This window comes from Gasterosteus aculeatus, chromosome 9, assembly GCF_964276395.1.
Source record: "Gasterosteus aculeatus chromosome 9, fGasAcu3.hap1.1, whole genome shotgun sequence".
Taxonomy (NCBI): domain Eukaryota; kingdom Metazoa; phylum Chordata; class Actinopteri; order Perciformes; family Gasterosteidae; genus Gasterosteus; species Gasterosteus aculeatus.
The window spans coordinates 10446073-10470077 of NC_135696.1; the positions used below are offsets into that span (position 1 = coordinate 10446073).

At 42.1% G+C, this 24005-nt stretch overlaps 1 protein-coding gene across 3 annotated transcripts in view; it reads left to right on the forward strand.

The window, feature by feature from the left end:
- The window catches only part of helz (helicase with zinc finger), a 40467-nt gene extending 16498 nt beyond the window's left edge, over positions 1 to 23969 (forward strand). For all 3 annotated transcript variants that reach the window (XM_078080517.1, XM_078080519.1, XM_078080518.1), the window contains 18 exons: positions 390 to 569; positions 2283 to 2384; positions 2749 to 2927; positions 5347 to 5465; positions 7247 to 7392; positions 8024 to 8171; positions 9001 to 9184; positions 10514 to 10742; positions 11299 to 11686; positions 14721 to 14766; positions 15578 to 15765; positions 16320 to 16524; positions 16627 to 16713; positions 16824 to 17330; positions 17864 to 18119; positions 18300 to 19038; positions 19488 to 19779; positions 19918 to 23969. In XM_078080517.1, the coding sequence (XP_077936643.1) occupies positions 390 to 569; positions 2283 to 2384; positions 2749 to 2927; positions 5347 to 5465; positions 7247 to 7392; positions 8024 to 8171; positions 9001 to 9184; positions 10514 to 10742; positions 11299 to 11686; positions 14721 to 14766; positions 15578 to 15765; positions 16320 to 16524; positions 16627 to 16713; positions 16824 to 17330; positions 17864 to 18119; positions 18300 to 19038; positions 19488 to 19779; positions 19918 to 20402 (4480 nt within the window). In that variant the 3' untranslated portion in view covers positions 20403 to 23969. The remainder of the gene's footprint in view (positions 1 to 389; positions 570 to 2282; positions 2385 to 2748; positions 2928 to 5346; positions 5466 to 7246; positions 7393 to 8023; positions 8172 to 9000; positions 9185 to 10513; positions 10743 to 11298; positions 11687 to 14720; positions 14767 to 15577; positions 15766 to 16319; positions 16525 to 16626; positions 16714 to 16823; positions 17331 to 17863; positions 18120 to 18299; positions 19039 to 19487; positions 19780 to 19917) is intronic.
- The last annotated feature ends 36 nt before the right edge of the window (positions 23970 to 24005 follow it).

A 24005-nucleotide genomic window follows, 5' to 3' on the forward strand; every position in this document is an offset into this window, starting at 1 on the left:
GTCCGCCATTTTCTTTTCTTTTTTTAGCTGAGAGAAAGTTGATAGTCACGTGACGTAGTTGCAAATAAAACGTTGTATTGTCACTCTTTCTCCCCAAAAAGCGTGACAATACCTTGTTGGTCCACAACATAGCTATTACATGTTTTGCTGTGAGACTGGGTTAGCTTTAAAGCATGTATGTGCATCCCTTTATTCTAAATGTAGTGTCTTAAGGAGCCAAAGATCGTTTTGTTTTTATATATATATATATATATATATTAAAAAAAACAAAATTGTTGTAGCATCTATTTGATAATTGGATTGCAAGATAAGAAAAGTGTTTTCGTTGATTTGGATCAGAAACACCCATTTTCCTGTATTTTGACACGCCGTCCTCCCTGCGCACTCAGGCAGTGGGACGAGCAGCTGGATCCCCGTCTGAATGCCAAGCAGAAAGAGGCCATCCTGGCCATCACCACACCCGTCTCTATCCCCCTGCCCCCGATCCTCATCATCGGGCCCTACGGCACCGGCAAGACCTTCACGCTGGCGCAGGCTGTCAAGCACATCCTGCGCCAGGACACCAGCAGGTTAGTTCACGTTTGTACTTTTACATTTGTTGCATCATTTGTTTACCTCTTGTAAAATGAGTCATCCTCTTTAAACCCCCATTCACTCAATTCTTCCATCATATACATTTATTGTTTCTTTAAAAAAAAAAAAAACTTATAATCAAGGTACCTTGTATTTTGGACAATAGACATGTTTCTGAAAGCAAAGCCCTTTAAAATTACACTCATTTGTAATTTGTTTGTAGCGAAGTAATAAAAAATGATTGTCCTATTCAAATCCTTTAATCGCAAATCCTTTCATCGCTTTATTATATTGTAATTTGCTATAATGGTTGCAAATGGAGTTGTCTATAGTTAGTTAGTTAGTTATAGAGGTGTGTCCCTATCAATAAAAATAAAACTCCAAATTAACAACTGTGCGTATAATATAGTCCAATTTAACTGCAACAACCCTGCATGGTTTAACTCATAAGAACCCAAATCCATTTTTATTTCAAATGCGTTGATACTTCCATTTAGTAACATCGGACGGTCCGAGGATGCGATCCCGGGGGGGGGGGGGTGTTGACTGTGCGGTGACGTCTTTCTCACTCTGCCGCAGCATCGGGTTTGACATCAATAACAATTGCCACACCCGTAACAATCAAGAAAACACAGGCTGAAGTGACAAGCTGTGCAGTGTGTGTGTTTGTAATGTGTTGGCGCATAGACTTTGTGTCATGCATGTGTCATCACTTAAGGACAAGGGCTGCCGGCCGTTCGAATGAATTTTTATCATCTGTGTTTCGGTGCTCATGGTTGGTTTGATCATCTATATAATTATTTATCATTATTATCATATATATAATTATTTAAAAGGCCGACACTGTTGTAACGGTATAAAATCCTGATTACGTAAGTCCGCCGTTTCGAGTGTTTTTTAATATAGCAAAGAACATGCACGGTCTTAATGAAAAATAAATGCAATATTTCAGACGCTGTCCCCTGAACCGACAGGGTTGTATATATGTAACGTAAAAGGAAGAATAGTGTGTGCAATGTAATATTCATTCCTCAATTCACTTTGAACGCATTTAATATTCTTCAGGATGAATTATAGATATTTTAAAAGTCAAGACTGGGAAGTGACCCCTCTGGACCGGTGCTGACTGCTCTTCATACTGCTAAAATGATGGTGTCGTATGGATCGTAGTCTGGTGGACCTAATGTGTGTTATTGTACATATTGAATGCTCAGAGTTCTCTCTGCGTAGCGTTCCGTCGTTGGGATGTTTCATCACTGTTGGAATGAGCAACACTAGAAGAAAGTTTTGCAATGCACAATTTAAACAAACCGGCTTCGTTGTCCTTCACTGTGAGCTTAAAGGTACTTTAAATCTATACTGCACATGGCATTTTTGTGTTTTTGTTCGTTTTCAATCTGTTGTCAGATAAACATCTGATTCACAGCTTTTAACCATATAAATTGCATTAATGGGATAACAAACTTTATCCCTCGCATTAAGACGTATGTCGTGTGATTAAACAGTCAATGATCAATTTGATGTATGAAACGTTTGTATACATATAAACGAAAGGGATCACGTTATAAGGCTTCTGGCACCCCGAGTAAGAACACAAATGTTAATGTGGTTTCCAATTAAGCCGATCGTTTCTGCTCAATGTGCCATGTTTCTTCCACTGAGGATCACTCACTTTGCTTCTGACCCCGTTTGTCTTTTTGTCTCCGCAGGGTGCTGATCTGCACACACTCCAACAGTGCGGCCGACCTTTACATTAAGGACTACCTTCATCCTTACGTCGAAGCAGGCAACGCGCATGCCAGACCTCTCAGGTAAGGAAGCACACCTGCTTTATAAGGACTTGACAGCTAAAGGTAGACGTGTGCACAGACATGATGCTCACGGGGGTTTGTTTTAATCAAATCTTTGCATGTTTGAGTCCTATTTGCAGCCGTTCAGTCGGAATTTGAGAGGTGCTGTTGTGTTGAACTGGTAGTCCTGTGATCACGGACCCACAATGAGCCACATTCAGATTTTATATAGTGCAAACTCATTAAGACACCAACAGTTGACCAAAAAAGAAGCACTTGCTGCATCCCGTTATAATACCTGCCTGTTCTCTCCTGTGTATTGGAGGTCTGCATAATTTGTAGTTACTTACTCTCCTTTTGTGTGTGTGTGTTTGTGTCTCTCAAGGGTGTACTTCAGGAACCGCTGGGTGAAGACGGTTCACCCGGTGGTCCAACAGTACTGTCTCATCTCCAACACACACGTCAATTTCAAGATGCCCACAAGGGAGGACATCCTCAGGCACCGCGTGGTGGTGGTCACACTCAGCACCTCCCAATACCTCTGCCAGCTCGACTTAGAGCCCGGTGAGTCATATGCATGATATGTAGTCCTCTCAAGTGTAGTAGCGGTGTAAATGGGTTTCTGGGTAACTGACAAACACCATTCCAATTGTTCAACGAACATGTGAAGAGGTTGACAAAATATTAAAATTCCTTGATTTAATTCAGCCAAACACAATGATAGCCCTCAAGAGCGAGCATAGAATACAATCAATTTTTAACTGAGCTAGTTTTTGATATTGGTCTATGATACACTGCAATGTGAACATATATTTTCTCAATATGAATGTGTCAATTTAATTCGCTCCCCTGTTCTTTGGTCACCTCCGAGCGTGTCTCATATGTTTGCAGGAGCCGACCGTAGAGAAACGGAACTCTTAAGTTATGCAAAAGACGTGGAAAATAACCGGTTTGTCATTGCAGCTGACTCTGTGTCAGCAGAGGGGGTTTTGTCTGTTGCTTGGAAACACCATCTGCCTGTTTCTAATGTATTGTACATCAGTAGCCCTCTTCCCTGGGTCTCATCTCTCCGCTTATGAAAACGGTCAGGACGCTCTGCAACTTCGAGCCACAAAATCATGTTTTTCATTTTCATATTGCAGAAGAACTAGAAAGTCGAATGTATCGAACAAACCACTCTTACAACGGCTGAATGAGCTAACTTAAAAGGTTATGGAGAAGCTGTATTTTCCCTTTTTTAATGAGTATTGCTTTTTGTGGAGGCTGCTGGATCTGGCAGCCTGGTGCCAAAGGTTTAGGATTATAGCTCATACCGTGGCCTGTAAGAGAATTTTGTTATCCTAAAGGAAGCCGGCCCCCTTTTAGCTTGACGACAGGCACAAAAACACGTCCAAGACCAATGTGAGGATCTCCCAAAATATAAATAAATCCTTTGAGCTGTAGTCTCATTCTGAAAATCTAAAGTCAAGCTTTTATTAGTTATTGTTTTCACAGATCTTGCAAGTTAATACAAGGGTAGAAAGAACTGTGGAAAGTGAGAGACTGCGGGTATGAGGTGAAGCGACTCACATTTATTATTAAACGTGTCATAACAATTAGTGCCAACTAACACTGTGACTCTGATCTCTTCCCTCTCTGCTTATTGCCCCTTCCTCTCTCTTTCATTAAGCACCGTCTCAAGTCAAACACCACTGTTAGCCCAATGACAAAAGGCAGATAGAGAAACTCCGGTTGACAGGGCGGTGAAACATTGAGGTTTATGTCCCCCCACGACTTGGTCTCTGCCCCCCTCCTTGTTCCCAACTCCCTGCACGGGGAAACATTCCCATTTGATTTGTAATCTACGTTACTTGTGAACGCTGCGTATTCGTGTGTATCCAGGTAGCAGAGCACGTGGGCAGAACGCCGTACGGCTACTGTTGACTGCAATGTGTAGACGAGGTCAACAAACGCACGTGGCCTCAGTAATACACCAGTGTTTCCCTTGTAGCACATTTTAAGTATGTTTAAATCATCCAGAGGTTACTTTACTTACGTTGCATAATTTTATGTATTTGATGTAACAAATCACTTTATTTGGGATACATAAATATTAAGAATGGGGTTGTAGCCATGCTTTATGCCAATGTTTTTAGTCTGATGCATATACTACAAAGGTTTGGCCCTTGGTAAAAGTAAAAATGTATTCTTTTTCTATTAGTACCACAGGAGGGAACATTGCTAGAACCTTCAACGAGGTGCACACAGTTCAGAGGGAGCTCAGGCTTTGTAGTCTGAGGGGGAAAGCGGTTGTTCAAAGGCTGATTTAAAAAAAAATAAAAAAAAGATGAAGGAAAATGTTCGACAATCAATTGGCTCCACCTGCTTTCTTTGCAGGCTTGTGTTTGCGCGGCAACTGCCAAAAAGTAAACGTTTTATTGTTTTCCGCCGTCACATTTCATATCTGCATTAACTCTCCTGTAGAAACTGCTCGGGCTTCAGAGTCTGTTTGCTGGTTGTTATTCAGCCTCTCCTTTCCCGGCTCCACCACTCATTTGCAATGCCGTTTCATGCCCTCCCCCCATGTCGCAGAGCACCGATTGAGCTTTTTAAATCAGTAGTGCTGCTGTTCAATCCCTTTCAAACGTCCACAACTTTGGTTCTCACGGTAAAAAGGAAAAGTAACTGAGGACACTGTTTATTCATGTAAAAATGTTCCTCTTCTGTGGGCTTTGATTTGGTTTTATTTTTTGATTAGATCTTTCTAAATTGTACCCATTATATGTATGTACAATATACGTTTTGTCTTAGCAGTATCGGTTTGCTGAGACACACGCGCACACACACACACACTCGGGATCCATTATCTTAACTTCTTCGACTGTTTTTTTTCTGATCAGCGGGTTCTCTGGTGTAAAAATGTGCTTCGCAGGGGGGGAAGCAACTGTTAATGTTTAGCACCAACAAACGTGAAGTACTAAAGTGACGTTGGCGTGTTTTGCAGGGCTGTTCTCTCATATCCTTTTGGATGAAGCGGCCCAGGCCATGGAGTGTGAAACCATCATGCCTTTTGCTCTAGCCAGCAAGCACACCCGCATCGTGCTGGCCGGAGACCATATGCAGGTAACCAGAATTAAAACCAACCAACCAACATCTTTTACTAGATACTAGTAAACGTACATCAAAGGGATCTTGGTCAGAAAATTGGAGAGCTTTTTTGTATTTTACAATAAATGAAACAAATTGTAAGTATTACGGAAGGATGCATTACCAGCGCAGACAATAGCTGAAACATCAGGTGGAGGTAGAAATCATTTTGTATTTTGCTGTGGTTTAGACCAGCGGCCCCCAACTACCGGGCCACGTCCCGGCCAATTGGCACTGGGCCGCGCCACAGAAAGAATACATTTTGGGCTGGTCATTTCGTCGTGTTTATCCGCCACATCTCCCAAGACCGAAAATATTCTCTGACATAAAAACGGTCCGTGAGGCAAAAAAGGTTTGGGACCCCTGGTTTTTACTCGTTTATCGACGCCAAGTAAAAAATAACAAGACAGCAGCCACTGTAGAGCTGAGGTTCTGGATCCACAGCTGACTAGAATTAAAGCTCCCATCAGTCAAGCCTTCATGAGCCGACGCAAGGAAGGAAAATCTTATTTCCCCCTGCGCTGGTTTTAGACAGCGGCGCAGGATTAGCAGGAGGCAGCAGAAGCAACGAGGCAGTAGCTGCTCTAATGACTTGATCGCTCTCTCCCTCGTTGCCATCTTTTGGAGCAAAGGAAAGCAGATTTAAAAGACGATATCCACTTGTGCATCCGTTTGCCTCAATCATGTCTCATGTCCATCTCCTCCCTCCTTTCGGTCCTATTCAAGAGGACTTGGTGGGTCAAAGGAAGGATGTGGCCCGTTTTTATTTCTGTCTCTTCCCCCTCTCCGGTCTGCGCACACAGTTTACCTCCATTATTCAGCATCGGAAGAGCAGACTGAATGATCAATGGAGGCTGAGGCATCGATTGATTGTTCGCTCTCTTATTGATTGATTGTGTGGGGCCTCAGATAAGTCAGACTTAATTTAAGATTCAGACGAAGGCTGAACAGCAGTCTTTGTGTGGATGTGTACTCTGTTTTTAAATGTGTAACGTCGTTAGAATTAAATCACATCGTGGTCATCTTGCATATTGAAGACGTATAGACAGTCATGGTTTTTGATTTAATAACTACTTTTATGGAAAATTGTTTCACTTATTTAATAAATTGATATTACAAGAGTTTAGTTATAAAACGCCACCTGTGAGGTTTGGTATCAAACATCAAATGCTACTCTGCCTTTGCTGGAAGGCAGGGCCACATTTCAGCAGGTCTGTAACCAACACTGACTTCTGCATAATATAATATAATCTAATTTGATTTAAAAATGTTCCCGAACTGCTGTGAATTTTACTGCGAGTAAATTTTGGAGTAAGAAAGTGTCCAAACTTTGGTGTCCAAACTGGTACTGTTGATATAAATATATATTAAGGAACAAGGCTGCCCTCGTGAACCAAACTGCGTTCTTGTTTGAAACTTTAAAGGTTAAGCAAATTAGACCGCTGTAAGCACTTTGAAGAAGGGGATCTAGATTCCATCCTGTCAAAGCTGCTGCCACGTCTGTTTTAAAAACACATCGTTTTGTAGAGCTAACTCGCCAAGCCAGTTCATGTTCCACGTCGAGCACGACCATGTGTGATTAGCACAGCTTAACCACCTGAATGTGTGTTTGGAAGAAAACGCCTGTGTGGCACATGGTTTTGACACAGCTTTGCTGAACTTTGGATTCAAGGAGAAGCAAGGATGAGCAAGCTGTAAACTGCCTTTGTCATGCTTTGAAACCAACTTCACTTTCTGTTTCTCCCTGTTCTCTTCAGCTCAGTCCGTTTGTGTACAGCGAATTTGCGCGTGAGCGTAACCTGCACGTGTCACTGCTGGACCGGCTGTATGAGCACTACCCCCCCGAGTACCCTTGTCGCATCCTCCTGTGCGAGAACTACCGCTCTCACGAAGCCATCATCAGGTAGGTGTGAGCCCTCCACACTGTCTGATGTCAAAACGGTGGGAGGAGAGGCACTCAAGGAAAGGGGGGGGGGGGGTGGGAGGAACAGGTCAGGAGGGAAAGAGGGAAACGCAGGTGAAGAATTCACAGACATGCGTTGTCCTGATAGGACCCATCGAGTAAAAATGTTCTGACTGACTATCGCTCCATGCAGAGTTTTCTAACCTCAAGCAGACACAATAAAGAGTTTACAAGATGCAAAGAGGCTCTCCTCCATCTTAATACAATTTAGTATGATTTGTTTGCTCGGGTTTTAAGTGGGTTTTACTTAATGTATGGGATTAATCAGTGCTGTTGCAACAGCTGGGCCCGATGGCGCCGCGACACACACACGCTAAAATACACTCAATCTGTAGCACAAGTTTTTAGGTTTTAAATACATTTTATTTTTCATTCAGGGTTATTAAGCTCTGCTAATATAGACAATGTTTCTTTAATCTGTCTGTTATTGAACATGTTTATTACTTTCCCAAATTGTCAAATACCCCACCTGGTACCACTGGAACATGTGCAGATTCTTATTAAGCTCCAATAGATGGCTTTGCACCAACATACTAATATCACTCTCTTTTTGCTTCTCTTCTTCCGACAGTTACACGTCTGAATTATTTTATGATGGGAAGTTAATGGCAAGTGGGAAGCAGCCCTCCCACAAGGACTTCTACCCTCTGACCTTCTTCACAGCCAGAGGAGAAGATGTCCAGGAGAAGAACAGCACTGCCTATTACAACAATGCAGAGGTATGAAAGTTAGCATTGGTTTAATTTTTAGACCTGTTGCCTTATTGCAGGATTTCCCCATCCTGTCCCACAGACTCAATGTTTTTCTGAATCTTATTTCCACTGCATTGCTGAGTTTCTAAAGTTTAAAACTACACTATCAGACCAAATGGCGCTGCTCCCTTCCTCTGGGTAGGTTTTTCTGTAGAGTAATTTGTGTTCATTGACAGTGTCTCACCTTTGACCCTTTATCGACGAGTTCTAACCAATTAATCCACGGCTGCTTCTTCACTTTGCTCTCAAACTGTCTGCAATGCCAAATGAATTACCTCCCGTCTCCCCGATACACCACCCGTGTAAAACCGTTGACTGCATTATCCTAATCGTGCTAAATTAAAATGTGGTACGCATGTCTATTTGATAGTCCTGTGTAAGTGTCTGTAATGGTCCAATCTTCAAGGGGAAGAAAATATCTCCTATTTAAAAGCACCTTTTATGAAAAACAAAAACCGAAAAGGGATTGAAGCACCAACTCTTGCATTAAAAAAAAGAATCCAATCCAAGCAAAATTATAAAATTTGTGTAATAATTATGTATGGAATTTAAAATGAAATCATCATCTGTGCAGCAGGCTTATAATGTTAAAAAATAATCTACATAAGTATTTTAAGAATGAAATCCAAACATATTACATATCAAGTGTCGCAGTAAGTAAACCACCATTACTGTTCATTTTTGCAACACATGGTGGTACAGTAGTTTTGGTTTGACATGTCTTATTCTCCCAGAAGCCTTTTTTCTCTCAAAAATCTTGTCGCTCCCCTTCGCTCATGTTCCTCCATCTTCGCAGGTATTCGAAATTGTTGAGCGGGTGGAAGAGTTGCGCAAGAAGTGGCCGGTGTCCTGGGGTAAACTGGACGACAGCAGTATTGGAGTAGTGTCACCGTACGCCGACCAGGTGTTCCGCATTCGCGCTGAGCTCCGAAAGAAGAGAATGCACGAGATCAGCGTGGAAAGAGTCCTGAATGTCCAAGGTGAGGAGGAAGTACTGAGGATCATGCATCTGCGCACGTGTGTAGCAACTGGCTCAAACCGTGGAACTCGTGCTACATCAATGTATCGCTTTGTGAATGATTTGACATTTAAATGGCTGTTATGGTTGGCCACCAAAAACCAGCGTTTTCCTTAATGACGTATCGAAATGCAACGCAGAGTTCCGTGCTTCCTTTTGGTGCCTGAGACAATATTTTATTTGTCTATTGAGGACTCATCGCAGCAGCTAATGATAGCCTACTGTTTGCAGCCATCTATCTTCTATTATTACTTATTACTACTATAACTATTTAAGTCGGTGGTTCCCCTACCGTTATCAAAGTCTGGTTTTTGGACACAGGCGGACACACACGTCCACAACAACTTCTTTTCGTCTTTATTTTACGCAGCAAAGCATAAATGAAAAAAAAACTCAAATGAAAAAAAGCCAAAAGCTATATGCTCTCGTGCCTAATGCAGCTCTTCTGTGTTGCACCTGCTGCAGTTGCCGTCAATAAATCGAGACAAACAAGCAGCGTCAATGTAACATACTTTTCAACATATGTTACTTCCCTTCCCGGCACAATGCCCATGAATCTAAAATGAAATGATTAATAGTCCTGAAATTCCAATTAACTTATTTATATATATATATATATATATATATAATATATATATATATATATATATATAATCACACCCAGCTCTTACAGCTGGAAAAAAAATATATATCCATTCTTAGATGCTCTCCTGCATTTGTACATGTATGTGGTTTTGTTTTAACACTTAATTTGATGGGTTTATCAACATAATTTAAAAAGTGGAATTGTAAACTAGAGGAAAGCAGCTATTGTCAGACGATACAAAAATAGTTACAGACAAACAATTACCAACATTCAAGTCCACGCCCCTCTTCATTCAACATGATACTTACAATGAGAGCTACATTGCCTTAAAGACAAATCTCATATCTCATTGCAGGTATGACAATTCATATTACCCTTCATATCATCCATCAGGATATTGAGTTTACAGTTTCTTTCCCCTCAATCAATCTCTTGTCTGCTCAGGCTTCCTCGTCAAACACACACACACGTAAGAAAACTACTGTGGTCAATGCTTGAAGTTGAAGTTAACACAAGTGTTTATTTGTGTTCCATCAACGACTCCTTTCAAGTGCAGAAACCGTACAACATAATTCGCTAAAGACCCCTCAGGCTATTGGTTTCTCTTTAGCTGGTCTTGGCTGTTTCTAATAATATGTTTCACTCTGCACTTGTTGAAATACTTGGAAAGAAGTTCATGGTGATAATGATGATGCGTGTTTGCAGGCAAACAGTTCCGGGTGCTGTTCCTCAGCACGGTGCGGACGCGGCACACCTGCAAACACAAGCAGACGGCCATCAAACGTAAAGAGCAGCTCGTTGAGGACTCGACAGAGGACCTCGACTATGGATTCCTCTCCAACTACAAGCTGCTCAACACGGCCATCACCAGAGCCCAGTCCCTGGTTGCAGTTGTGGGAGACCCCATTGCACTCTGCTCTGTTGGGCGCTGCAGGTAAATAATGGCACTTTTCTTCCTTGGAGCTTTTAGGACTGTAACATAACAGGTTTGTATGCAAAGTGACAATTCTGGGGAAGTTCTATTCTTGTGATCTAGTAAATCAATTGGACCATATATATAGTTGCTCTGAGGGGGAAATACTATTGGCTTCCACCTTTCTCTATTTGAATATCGTCATTCACTCTCTTGCCCACCTTTGATTTCCCTAGCAGCTGTCGTCTGTTTGCCTCCGCTAACGCGTTGGAAAAGAACAATTATTCCTTTTAATAACATAACTATTCTCCTGAATCGTCAATGTGGACTGCTCACTGGAAGAACGTATACTTCCTATACTTGTGTTCCTGCCCACTAACCACTACTTTAAACGTGCATTTGTTTCAACAGACGGATTTGTTCTATACAGCCACAGTAATTTGTTTTACTGCCAGCAATGATAAAAATAAATTTAACCATTTAATGCATGAAACGCTCAATCCAAACAAGGAGAAATAAAGGAAAATAGAATAACATAATCTCCAGCTGTTGTTTCCTCTTTTTTGTGCCTTTCTAGAAAATTCTGGGAGCACTTTATCTCCATCTGCCACGAAAACTCAAGTCTCCATGGCATCACCTTTGAGCAGATCAAGTCTCAGCTGGAGGCCCTGGAGCTCAAGAAGACCTACGTCCTCAACCCATTGGCCCCGGAGTTCATCCCCCGTGCCCTCAGGCCGCAGCAAGGCCACCACTCTTCATCGCAGGCCCTCCACCCCCACCATCATCCACATCCTCAGCATGCTCAGGCCGCCTCTAACAAGCAGGGTCCGCAACAACAACAACAACAACAACAACAGCAGCAGCAGCAACAGCAGCAGCAGCAACAGCAGCAACAGCAACAACAACAACAACAACAACAACAACAACAACAACAACAACAACAACAACAGCAGTCCCCCCCTAAGGTGATGCACAGTGTTTCCTTCCACCTATTCTATTACATTTTCAATATGGGCATTCAAAATCACACCCAACTGTAGAAATTATTTTAAAAATATATAAAAATTTGACTTATTACTGGATACGCGTCCACGGCTTTTCTTCTGCCAGTACTGAAAATAACAAATTAAAGTTGGCTAATGCAGTGCAGCAATAGAACAAGAAAAGGAAGAATGGAAAACAAAGTAGTGAGACTGGTGGGACTCATTTAGCGAGCCCAATTGTTGCAAGGTTTCTGATGTTCATGTAATGTGTTGGGTAACCAACCGCCTTTTGGTTTTGCTTAAAGTAGTAAACAAATAATTCAGAGTAGGTTGAGTGTGTTTTGCTTATGGAGCTGAAAAATGGTAAAAGGGCTGCATCTTGCAGGCTCAGAGCACATATCTATTAAATTGCTTATTATATCATATATTTTTCGCCACAGTAATTACCTAGTGCCCCAGAAAAACAATACAGATATAACTTCAGCGTTGCAGGTTCGGCATAAGGATGTGGTGTTTGATTGTCTAGCTTGGGTTGAAATGTCTCTGCGAGTTGCTCTGTCCTCCTCGTGTGCTGCGTGGTAAAGGTTAACGAAACCCACACTGTCAACCTGCTGCCATCTCCCACTGGGCCTGATGAGCCACACAGCACCTTCCGCGCTGCACAGTCCTACTACGTGGCACATGAGCGCACACGCGCATGGTGCTGTCACAATGCGGTATATAATGTATTGTTTCCTTCAGCACATCTAGCATGTTGCTAATTTAAAGGTCAGACCATTCCTGACCATTCTTACAGGGTGGAAGCACCTACTGAGATGTACAGGCAAAATAAACAATAATACATGAATTATTTCAATTTTAAAAGTTTCTATTCAAGCCTGTGTTGTACGGCTCAATGCTGGTCAACATTACACCGATACCATACGTTTTGAGTACTATCCAATCCCCAAAAATCTGGCTCATTGTAGTATTTATAGTGTAAACAGGCAGGATAAAATGAATGCTTAATAAATCAATTTGTAGACAGTTGATCATTGTTGTTTCTACCGATCAATATTCATAACTTGATATTGAAGGGCAGAAAATAAAAGGATGTTACATAGGGATTATAGGTCCCTATAATCCCTATGTAACATCCTTTCATTTTCTACCCAGAGGTGTCAAAAGTCTTCACATTCATTACTCAAGTAGAAGTACAGATACTAGGGTTTAAAAAGACTCCTGTAGAAGTTGAAGTATCGAGCTTTTTACTTAAGTAAAAGTATAAAAGTACTGGTTTCAAAACTACTTAATGAAATTCCTTACATTACTTTTGCTTTTATACTTTAAGGACAAACTCTTAATGTGTAACCTCGCTCACACAACACGTCAGTCCGTTACAATGTGATCCGAAGGTGCCTGCAGATCACGTGACCTGCCGTTGGGATGATGGAAACATGGCGACATTCAGAGACACAACAAAACAACAAATGTATCTGACTTAAACGGATAAAACCACAACCCATTTTCCAGTGACACAAGTCACACACACGTTGTTAGACTGCAGTGTCTCCCCCAGGTTTACTACGTCATGGGGGGGCACCCCTGTGTTATAATGATGGGAAACACTGAACTGGCAGCGGTCGGTTATCAAAACATTGGCCAAATAACCAGTATTTTCAGGCTTCATGAGCAAATACAGAATCCCTTTGCTTTCATTTCCAAAGCCGCATTAAGACACACATCACTTTATTTAATCCGCTACTTGCAAGTCGCTGTGTTGTGCCAAACTCTCAATAAAACATTTAGGACAAACTCACGAAGATACTCATTTAACGTTACATGGAATCTGCGTGAGGAAGAGGAGGAGGGTCCATGTTGCTAAATACCAACTTTCCACCGACCACTTTTCCCACCCAGTGTCGCTCCGATCTGCCGACGCATCGCGGAGAAAACCAACCGGGTGTCTGGATGCTAAATGTTTATACTTCTCATCCAAACACAATCACATTCACTCTGTCCGGATAGCGCCATTTATCTGGATGTTTTTTTTTTTTTTTGTAACGAGGCTGTGTTTAAGTAGAAAGTACAGATATTTGCGTGAAAATGTAAGGAGTAGAAATAAAAAATCATCTGAAAAATGAATACTCAAGTAGAAATGTTGTGTATCTATACTTTACTGAAGTACAGTAACGGTGCTACGCATGTAGTTGCAGTTACCTATTAATTTATTCAGCATTTATAAACTATACAACATGGCCACTGTTACCAGAAATAAATGCTTTATTTGACATTATATTGTGAAGGGATGTTTTCAGACACAGATAGTGTTTTGGTGCAATTAAGAAAGTCTGACATTTTAGTTAAAGCTTTAGTTGTTTTAAGAGAGATGAAGATTTGACCAACCAACTAGATTTTACTTAATTTACTGAACTATACTTCTCTTTTCGTTGGTAGCTGGGCTTTGTTTCACAATGGGATTGTCATACTAGAAATACTGTATTCACAGTGGTATATTTATTTTTAAATTGCAGATTCCCCAGAAAACCCTTTGTTGATAATTACTCGCTGAAATACATGCAAATGTGTTGTGAGTGCCAAACCGTTGTATCAGTAGTACCATAAAGACATAATGGGCTTCGTAATGATTCTACGTAATCACTCTTCTTCCTGTTATTATGGCTAGCTTTCCTTACTCGAATGTAAGCGCTATCAGCTTCATATATCAGCATTGCAGTTGCCTCATGGAATTAGTTTTCATTAATGTCCCCCACTAAGCGGAAGCACATTCTGTCAAAGACCATTTGTTAACACCACGGTAACCTGGGAGAGGCTCTGTACCACTGACACAGCTCCCAGTACGTTGTGTATTCTTGCCTTTTAATGATTACTAATAGATGAGGTGTGTCCACCTACACAGTTATGTGGAGATCTCATGTGAGTCCAGGCTTTTCCAGATGTGTTCCTCCACATGAGTACTTGTTACTCGGAAGTGTTGCTTCATGACTTTCTAATGATTTTTCTTTCTCCTCTTCAGGGTAAACATGCAAACCACACAGAGCATCTTCCGCCTGAAGGATATGGTGAGTTTATTGCTGTTGATTATACAACCATTCAAAGCTTGAGGCTCCCTTTGATTTGCTAAGGCAGTTTTGTTTTTGTTCACTTGACTGGATTTATATAAATGAGGTCTAATGCAGGCAAAATGTGAGACTTCAGGTTTTTTATTTTATTATCAGGTATTACAAGCTTGTCTATTCTATGTTGTCTCTAAACACAAATGTGTACAAATCACATTAGCTCTAAACGAGCGAGTCTATGCAGCAACGCAGGTGGGTGAGCGAAGGCCTGCGGGTGTCAGAGGCACCTGTGCGACGCAGCCTTGAACAACGCAGCAAGGAGTTGTTAATAAGACGTTTAGTACAGGAAGACAATCGGCTTGTTTCACCTGCTGCAGGATAACATGGTGCCAACTGAAAATAAAATCAAATGAAATTTGCAGATTTCAATTCTTACCTTTAATGCAGTTTGTGCATTTCTCATTTATAGGTCGCCATAAGTCATATAGGTTGTTACCCAATGTTTTCCACACTACGAGTAGTTGGATAAGGCTTGTCTGTTGCTTACTGTCAATGCAGGGCTCTCAAGTGTCACGCCATAAATCAATAAATAAATCGTTTTCCGATCTAACGTAACTTATGTTGGATTTTCCAACAAAAACCCTCTTGGGCACAAGTTGTGTTGGTGCATCTCTGGTCTCGTTGTTCCTCCTGTATCTCTCTTTTCCGTGTTTTCATGTAGCAACAGAGTTACTTCTTGTTGTGAGCTGTACCCAGCATACCCAGTTTGGTGGGCTCATTTTTTATAAATGTACATTCCATCTTCTCGTTGCAGCGCAAGCCAACCCAGCTGTGTTGATGGGAAACCCTATTAGGGCATTCACGCCACCCTTGGGTGGCCCACCAGCTGCCATGGGCAAGTCACCCAGTCCTGTTCAGAGGATCGATCCTCATACGGGCGCCAGCATCCTCTACGTCCCCGCTGTGTACGGTGGCAACATGGTCATGTCTATGCCCCTGACTGTAAGTTTCCGACAAAGTTGCATTTTAAGATTTTATATATAATATAATCAATAAAAGTAATTATAAAATATGGTCATATTTTAGCAAACATTCGTGTTGTTTAACAAGAGAAGAATGTATTTTGCATGCAATCTACTATTGATTGGTGTACTGTATTACTTGTGGGAATTGAGTGCTATATTTGTCACTTTGTGTAATGTCCAAGTTGCGTTGTATAAGATTTATAAGGTTTGCGTTTCAAAGAACAATCTAAATATTGTAATTGCTCCTCTCGTGGCAATTTTTTTTATCACTGATACTACACCACAGTAAAAAGAACAAAAAAATTATTTTGTTGACATTTCCTTCTCTCGTATAACCCAAATACAAACACACTTACATTGGATTAGTTCTCTATTACATTGCTCATTTGTAAGAAATGGACTACATATTTTAGTTTTTATCTGCCACCGTTTGTACTATTTGATCCAGTAACCCAGTCTGTGTTTACCTCCCTCTCTTCTGTCACAGTGTCTGAATCAAAAATCTGCCATTCTGTGTTTTTATTTCTTTAGTTGCCTTGGCCAGGTTACCAGAATCGATTCCCCGTAGACCCTCGGATCATGAGCCACCCGGCAGCCATGGCCTACAACTTCAATCTGTTGCAGGCCCAAAATCGAGGCTCCCCCATCCCATACAGTGGGGTGGCCCACCCCACTCATCTAGGAATAGGCCAGCCCAGCCCCGACAAGGAGCTGCAGGCAGACCCCATCAGAAATGGTATGCGTCATCCACCAAATGACAAATTGCTGTAATTGTATTTCATAAAATAGAACGAAAGAATCAAAATATGTTTTGTTTTTGGGTGTTTTGACTTTTTAGGCAAATTAGAAGGATGTCCAAAGTCCGAACAGAGCCGTCTTCAGACACCAGAGAGGAAAAGCACCGACATGAAGGAAAAGCAGGCAAGTTGTTGACATTATGTGCCTCTTGAACCTTAATCAACTTGTCTTATTTTGATGTAGAACCACAAGTCTTTGCTCATGGGCTTTGGATTATTTGTTTTTGGCTCCAGGGAGATTTAGACTCGGGCCAGAGCCGAAGTCTAGATCCTCAGCCAGACGGGCTCGTTGGATTTCCCAATTCGCTGCTCCATCGAAAAGATCCCACCGCTGCTCAAAGACCCCTCAACTATCACCTGGCACCACCCAACCAAGCTTTCCCTCCACACCCTGCCAGTGGAAGGGCCTTCCCCCCACAGTACCCGGTCTCTAGGCTTCCTTATCGGGTTGGCCAGCCTCAGCACCCAGGGATGGCCCCGCCGAGTCAGCAGCAGCAACAGCTCAGCCCCGCCTACACCGGAGGCACCCACAACGCTTCCTTCTTCATCGGCCCCATACCATCTCACAGGGCTGTCCAATCGCCCACATTGGATGGGCCCGCGCCTGGAGGGGTGGAAGACATGAGTAGCTCCATTCGGACTCCAATGGGCCACCCGGGGAGTCATCACCCGGGGCTGTCACAGCATAACCGCGTCAACAGCTTTGGGGAGGACGGACAGGATGTCGGCCTTGGAGATAGTTTGGGTAAGTGGAGCAGCATCGTACTTATTTTCTCAATTAGGCAAATTCTGAGAGCTACAATTTGAACCGGCAATTTGTTGGTTATTTGTTAGTTTATTTGAATTGGTACAGAATTGCCATGTAGCTCGTGGCTTTTTATTCTTGATTTTCATAAAGTAACCAAGCAGAATGCAAATACGAGAATAATCCCAATTATTTTCCAAAAGTCTTTGTTGTGGCTTACGTTCGTGTTTGCCCATATTACTTGGTGGTTGGACTATGGGTCAACATCCAGTGTCCATTAAAGTGAGCAAGCAATGTGTCCCTCCCAGAAAAGTCATTCCTTTTCTAATGAGATTAGTAGTAGATTGGATAGCACATTACATTAACTTAAATAATGGAAACTAAAATAAATGCTGAAAGCTGAATTGCAATAAAATGTTTAGTCTGCCTTGTTTCTGATGGCACACAATCCTCTGCTTTTTTTTTCTCCCTGTCTTGTATAGAAAATAAATGCCGCCAACTGACTGCAACTAATCACACTGTTCCCCTTTTAGACCTGCAGGGCCCCCTGGCTTTAGAGGCCCTGAGCCAGCAGCAGCAGGCAGCCAGACTGGGCCAGTGGGGGGAGGCGGCGGGCCCTTTTCTCCAGGGTAGCGTCCCCTTCCCTCTTCCCCAGCAGCTTGCCCACCTTGCTCAGCCTGGCATGGCTCGCTTCCCCCCTCAGCTACTCCAGACAGCCAATTGGGGCCTGAGTGCGAATATTGAGGATGAAGCTGTCTCTTCTGCTTCCACAGGACCACCTTTCACCAGGTAGGACATCCCAAGAGTTTGTATCAAGTGTATTAAGACGTTGTATTAAGTTAATATTAGATTTTAGAGACGTTTTCGAGTTGTACTGTTGAACGGTGAAAGTTTTGTGTAAAATTGAGTGATAATTGTTTTTGCCGAATAGCGTTCTTTTCCATGATACCTTTCGTTATCAATTCCCAGGTACCCGGGCCTTTTGAGAGAGCTTCCCCCACAGGAACAACCTGAACCCAGGGATGCAATCGAGATGCAGCCCCCACCTCAATCCCGTCTCCTTCAGTACCGTCAGTCCCAGTCCCGTGCCTCAGGTGACCCTTCATCCACTTTAGCTGCCACCCCTAATCACGCTAGTCCTTTCCCATCAGGACCCTATTCACATGACGCAGGCCGCGATCTCCTTAGCGACAACCCTCTCAACAACCCAGCTCTGCAGCAGCAGCATCCGGGAAACCCCCTGTATAATACTGGTAGCTACCCACATCAGCAACCAACCCACTCTGCCGGCAACCCTTCATCCCAGGTCAAATACCTGCTGCAGGAGGCCCAGTGGCCTCATGGTGGAGCTGCGTCAGTAAGCCCACCGCAGCAGAACCACCTGTTGGGGAACCAGGCCCACGGCCTTCCTTATGGACTGCCCATCATGGCTCATCCCAGCAGGCAGGAGCAGGTCCACCTGATGCAACTTCACCAGCAGCAGCAGCAGCAGCAGCAGCAGCAACAACAACAACAACACCATCATCAACAACAGCACCATCACCACCACCACCACCACCAACAACACCACCACCACCACCAACCACAACAACAACAACCACCACTGCAACAGCAACCACAACAACAAAGTCAAGTTCCAGATCAGGAAAGCTACCACCCACTTTCCCCCAGAACATCAGCAGCCACAGCCCTTCACAATGTAGATGAGGTAAGAATGGCACAGGCTAAGACCATTTGAAAAGGAACTGTTTGTTTGTTTGAATTCCTATTCAAGCACAATTTACGTTGTATGCTTGAACGGGACAGACTTTGTATGCTTTCACTTCTCATAACATCCTAGATGGTGTTTTTTCTGGTTCATATGACTCAAGTGCAAGCCTTTTGCCTGTCTTAATATGGGCAACTTGTTCGGCCACCAATGTTGCATTTAAAATTCACTGCACACGTCAATGTGGACTCTGTTTTATTATAGGTTAGTTACTGTTAGTGCCAAATATGATCAAGAAATAAGTAAGACCTGCACTAAAGAGAGTTGTATTAATGCTGTGGTGCTTGGATCCTTACATAAAAGTGATTAAGGCCTTTTACCCGCCGCTCTGACTTAATATATCATCCTCACCCTATTCTCCTCCTCATCCATCGTTGCTGTCGGGGCAGTATGAACCCCGAGGTCCAGGCCGGCCTCTCTATCAGCGTCGCATCTCTTCTAGCTACCCAGAGGAATCGTCTCCAGCCAACGCCCACAACGCCCTGTCCCAACAGCAACAGCCCTGTACGTCAGACATCCAGGACCATGCCCATCAGCACATACAGCATCATCAGCACCCGCATGCCCCCTACGGTTACCCCTCACATGACCTCTGGCCCAGCAACGGTGGGGGTCCCGGCTCGTTCCAGAACATTCCATGTAATGGAGCCGGTACACTCAGTCAGCACCGGGACCTTCTGGGTAAGCACCTCCAAATATAACCACGCTGTGATTCTGGGGACGTTTTAAACAGGCTTTTCAATTCTGGTTTGGGGGGTGAGAGTTAAAGCCGAATCATCTTTTACACTGTTGTTTTGAAAACTATTCCTTATGTTCCAGCTTCCAAGGCCCTACGTCAGTCGGAGGAACAGGTGAAGGCTGAGGTCACAGCAGCACAGCAGATGCACCCACACCCTCTCAACTCACTTCAGCATCTTGGACAGTTTCCCCCTCTCATGCCCAAAAACAAGCAGCAGCAACAACAGCAACAGCAACAGCAGCAGCAACAACAACAACAGCAACAACAGCAGCAGCAGCAACAACAACAACAACTGCAGCTGCAACAACAACAACAGCAGCCACCACCTCCCCCGCCGCCACCCCCACCACCCCCGCCGCAGGCTCCCACGGAGGCTAGCCAGGGGGCTCCAAATTTAAGCAAGCCACCGACCATGTCCTATGCCAGCGCCCTCCGTGCTCCACCCAAACCCCGAGCTGTTCGCCCTGAACAGGTCAAAAAGAACAGCGACCCTCTCTCCCTCTTACAAGAGCTGAGTATAGGAAGCTCAAATGGTAGCAATGGGTACTATTCCTACTTTAAATGAGTGTAACCCCTCCCACATATTAAGCAAGTAATGACATAAAACTAAACAAAAACAAAAAAAAGGTAAAACTTTCTAAAAACTCAAAAAAATATAGTGCAAAGTGCATTTACAAATTGTTTCTATAGTAGGTTTTTTCTGCATTTTGTTTCATTTTAACTTTTTATTTGTAACAGTCATCTCTTCTCCTGTTTCACATATCTGTGACGAAAATAAGTATATATAATAAATGCATTACCGGTATATATACATAAAAATTATGTATATATGAATATATACTATATAATCTACACTTGTATATGTACGTAATGCTAAAACAAAAGTTATAAAAAAAATAAAAGAATGAAACAAATAAAAAAAAAGTTTGGTTGACCACTAAGCTACCTGCATATTTTTCCTAATTGAAGTTAGTTTTGTTGGTTACTAAATAAGTATGTTGACGTTTTTATCATTTTGTATTCCTCCATTATGAGTGGACGTTACGTCTTTTTACATACTACTGTAGTTGTGATAACGAACAAAAGCTAAGTGGTCAACCGACACAAACTACATGGAAAAGTGTATAGAAGTAGATCAAATTTCCTCTAATCTGTAAATATAAAGAAAATAAAAGACTGAATTGTATGCCACAGACATGTCCTTAAATTCCTGTATCATGCTAGCTTTTGCATTATGAATTATTTTGTTTGTTGGCGTCTGATCCTTAATTCTTAGACATCCTTGGAATAGCTGGGAATTCTTTTCAGTGATTTAGTAGTAAATGTGATTATTTACTTTTTAACTAAATACAATAGAAATATTGGTGGCGTATTTTACTTTTTACCAATTTCTCATCGGCAACAAAAACGAGTGTGAAAATGTCAGATTTGCAGCAACCCGGTCATTCCTCTTTTGCTGGTTTTAAGGATCAGAGAACACCAGACATCACTGTCTATGATTAGAACGGCTTCGCTTGTGGCCGATGCGCAGACATTTTATTTTGTTGTATCTTTTTTTTCCTTTTTTGTCTTTGTGTCAGCAAAAATCTTCAACGCAGAATTGTTTTCAGTGACTGTTGAAGGATGTTTGTCACTAATTGCTGTTGAGCTTTTGTTTTTTTAAAAAGGTTGCCGTACTCTGAAGGTTTGTGAAAGTGAAGCGAGGGCGGTGAGGTCAGTGGTGTGTCATGATGGGTGAGTTGAAACTGAGGGTGAGATCAACACTGCCTGTCAGTCATTTTTGAACAAGCTAATTGTAAGCATTCTTTTGGTTAAATCTGAAGTATGTTGAAACTGTAGATTCACAGTAAATACACATCGTTAATAAACTAGTGTTTGTGGCCTTTTCTTTGGTTGGAGGTGGTGTGGATCAGCAAGCTGCATACTGTACGAATTGGATCATTGATGGTGTCTGCGCTTAACATACAGTTGGTCTTTTCCTTAGTCCAAACCGGATTGCCCAAACAGTAGGACATTCTTTCTAATGTCCGGAGATATATATATATATAGTTGTAGTTGACCACTATTATCTAAAATCTCACACAAATGGGGATGTTTGCGAATAGGTCAAAAGCATTTCTTTTACTTATTTTCAAACCAATTCCACATCTCTTTTAACACTGCTTGAGATTTAACCCCAAAAATGCAATCAGCTATTCAAAGACGTATGACTGTTGATGTGTCTGTTGTGTTTCGACCGTGCAAAATCAGAGCAAATCGTTCCTGACTAAGGCAGGTTGGTTGTTGGTCATCCAGAGCATTACGTTATTCAACTTTCCCCCCTCTAATCTGATTGATGATGATCTGAAATTCACGTTAAAGTGTCCGATTGGTCGCCTTCCCCTTTTGGTTGAACTGAAAAAGCTGCGACTGCTTTATAATTGGGCCGTCAGCATTACTATCGCCATACAGCGAGATGACGAACGCGACACATGAACATTCATGTTTGAGTTCCAGTCAGTGAGCTGCTTTAGTAGTCGATGTACAAACTCGCCCGGGAGCCACCGAGCTTTCTATTTTGCAAGAAAAATGTTTAAAAATACTATATCTGCCCCGTGTTTCCTTTTTACTGAAGGCAGTACTGGAAGCAGTCCTCCAGGGCTCGGCCCTCTGATGTGTAATTTGTTTTAACACCACTGCCCCCTTTCTCCAACATCCTGCTGCTTCACGGCAGCCGCTCCCAGATAAATCTGTTTATTTGTGCGGTTTTAAGTTTTGACATAGTTCAATGGTCCAGATGTTCTGACTTGGCAGAGAACAACACATACTTGTAAATATGCATTTTCTAGCTATTTACAAACAAGAACGTTGGGATCGCCTCAATTTTGTAGAAGCTGTTTAAAGAAGAGCTATGCCCTTTTTAATTATGCAAATTCACAAAAAAATTATAATTCTAAAGATGGACAACAGCAACCTAATTGGTAGTTGCCTCATCTTGTTGACAACTTTTTATTATTTTTTCGTTTTTACCCAAGTTGGTGTCTTGCTGATTTGACAAAGAGGAGAACTTCTGTTGCAGGTGTTTTAAGAGGATTTATTTCACTGTACAATACATATTTTTAGGTATATTTTGCTGAATTGGTCCTGGTCTGTTATCTCACCGCTGTACAACAATCTACATGTTTTTTTGTTTTTTTTAATGTGAACCTTCTTTTTTCTTTTAATGCATGTTGAGATGTCCTGGCTGGTGTTGATCCCTGTTTTTATCTTTGCATTGATTTGTGGGTGGAAAAAAAAAACAGGAAAAAAAACAACTTTTGTTGAACATACAAAATCAAATTTTGGTATTTTATTTGATGTGTACAATAACTTGTGACATTATCAACAAAACTTTTATAATGTTTTACTAACATGTCAATCAAATATGTAATGGTAATGTAAGTTATTTTTTCTTTCTGCGTTCACCCAGCCGGGTGAAAGCTGAGGTTTCTCCCTGGTGTGCGCGTGCTTTCGCTGAAGCTTTGGACGTGTTTTTTGGGGGGGAATCATCTCTCCCCAAAGCGTTGGCTGAGTTGTGCAATACTAACATTTCACTGCTTCTCCACTTTTATTTATTTTCTGAGGCAGCAGAGATTGAGACACATTTTAAAGGGATCTTATTTCCATTGCCGCTTTGTTGTTATGGCTTCATTTTTATCCTTTATTAGTTTCCCAAATTGGTTTTGACCGGATCTTTGCTATGAAACTCTTATAATGAAGTTCCACATTTTAATATTTGTATCATCACATGAATTATTTACTTTAAACAAATTCTGTTGCCTTTTTGAAGAAAGCGAAGCGATGCCGTGTGGAAAGGGAGCAACCTTTTGCCCAGCCATTAGAGGGCACTGTGTTCAGCCTCCTGTAGACGCCGCATCTCTCCCCGTTATCCGTTGCTCTCCTCTGTCCTTCCCTCGCTGCAGTGAATCAATGGCACACCTGTTCCCCCAGCCTCCCGCCCCCATTGGTTCCCTCCTCGTGGGTACATAATAATGGATAGATCTGTTTTACTCTTCATTTCAATTGGTGGTGGTTAGAATAAAGGATTTAGACTGTGTTTCAAAAGTTTAATTTCTTTTTTATTTGTTTCTCTATTAAAGTGTTTCTATTGAAACTGCCAGAGTTCTATTTTTTTTCTTCTGCATTGTTA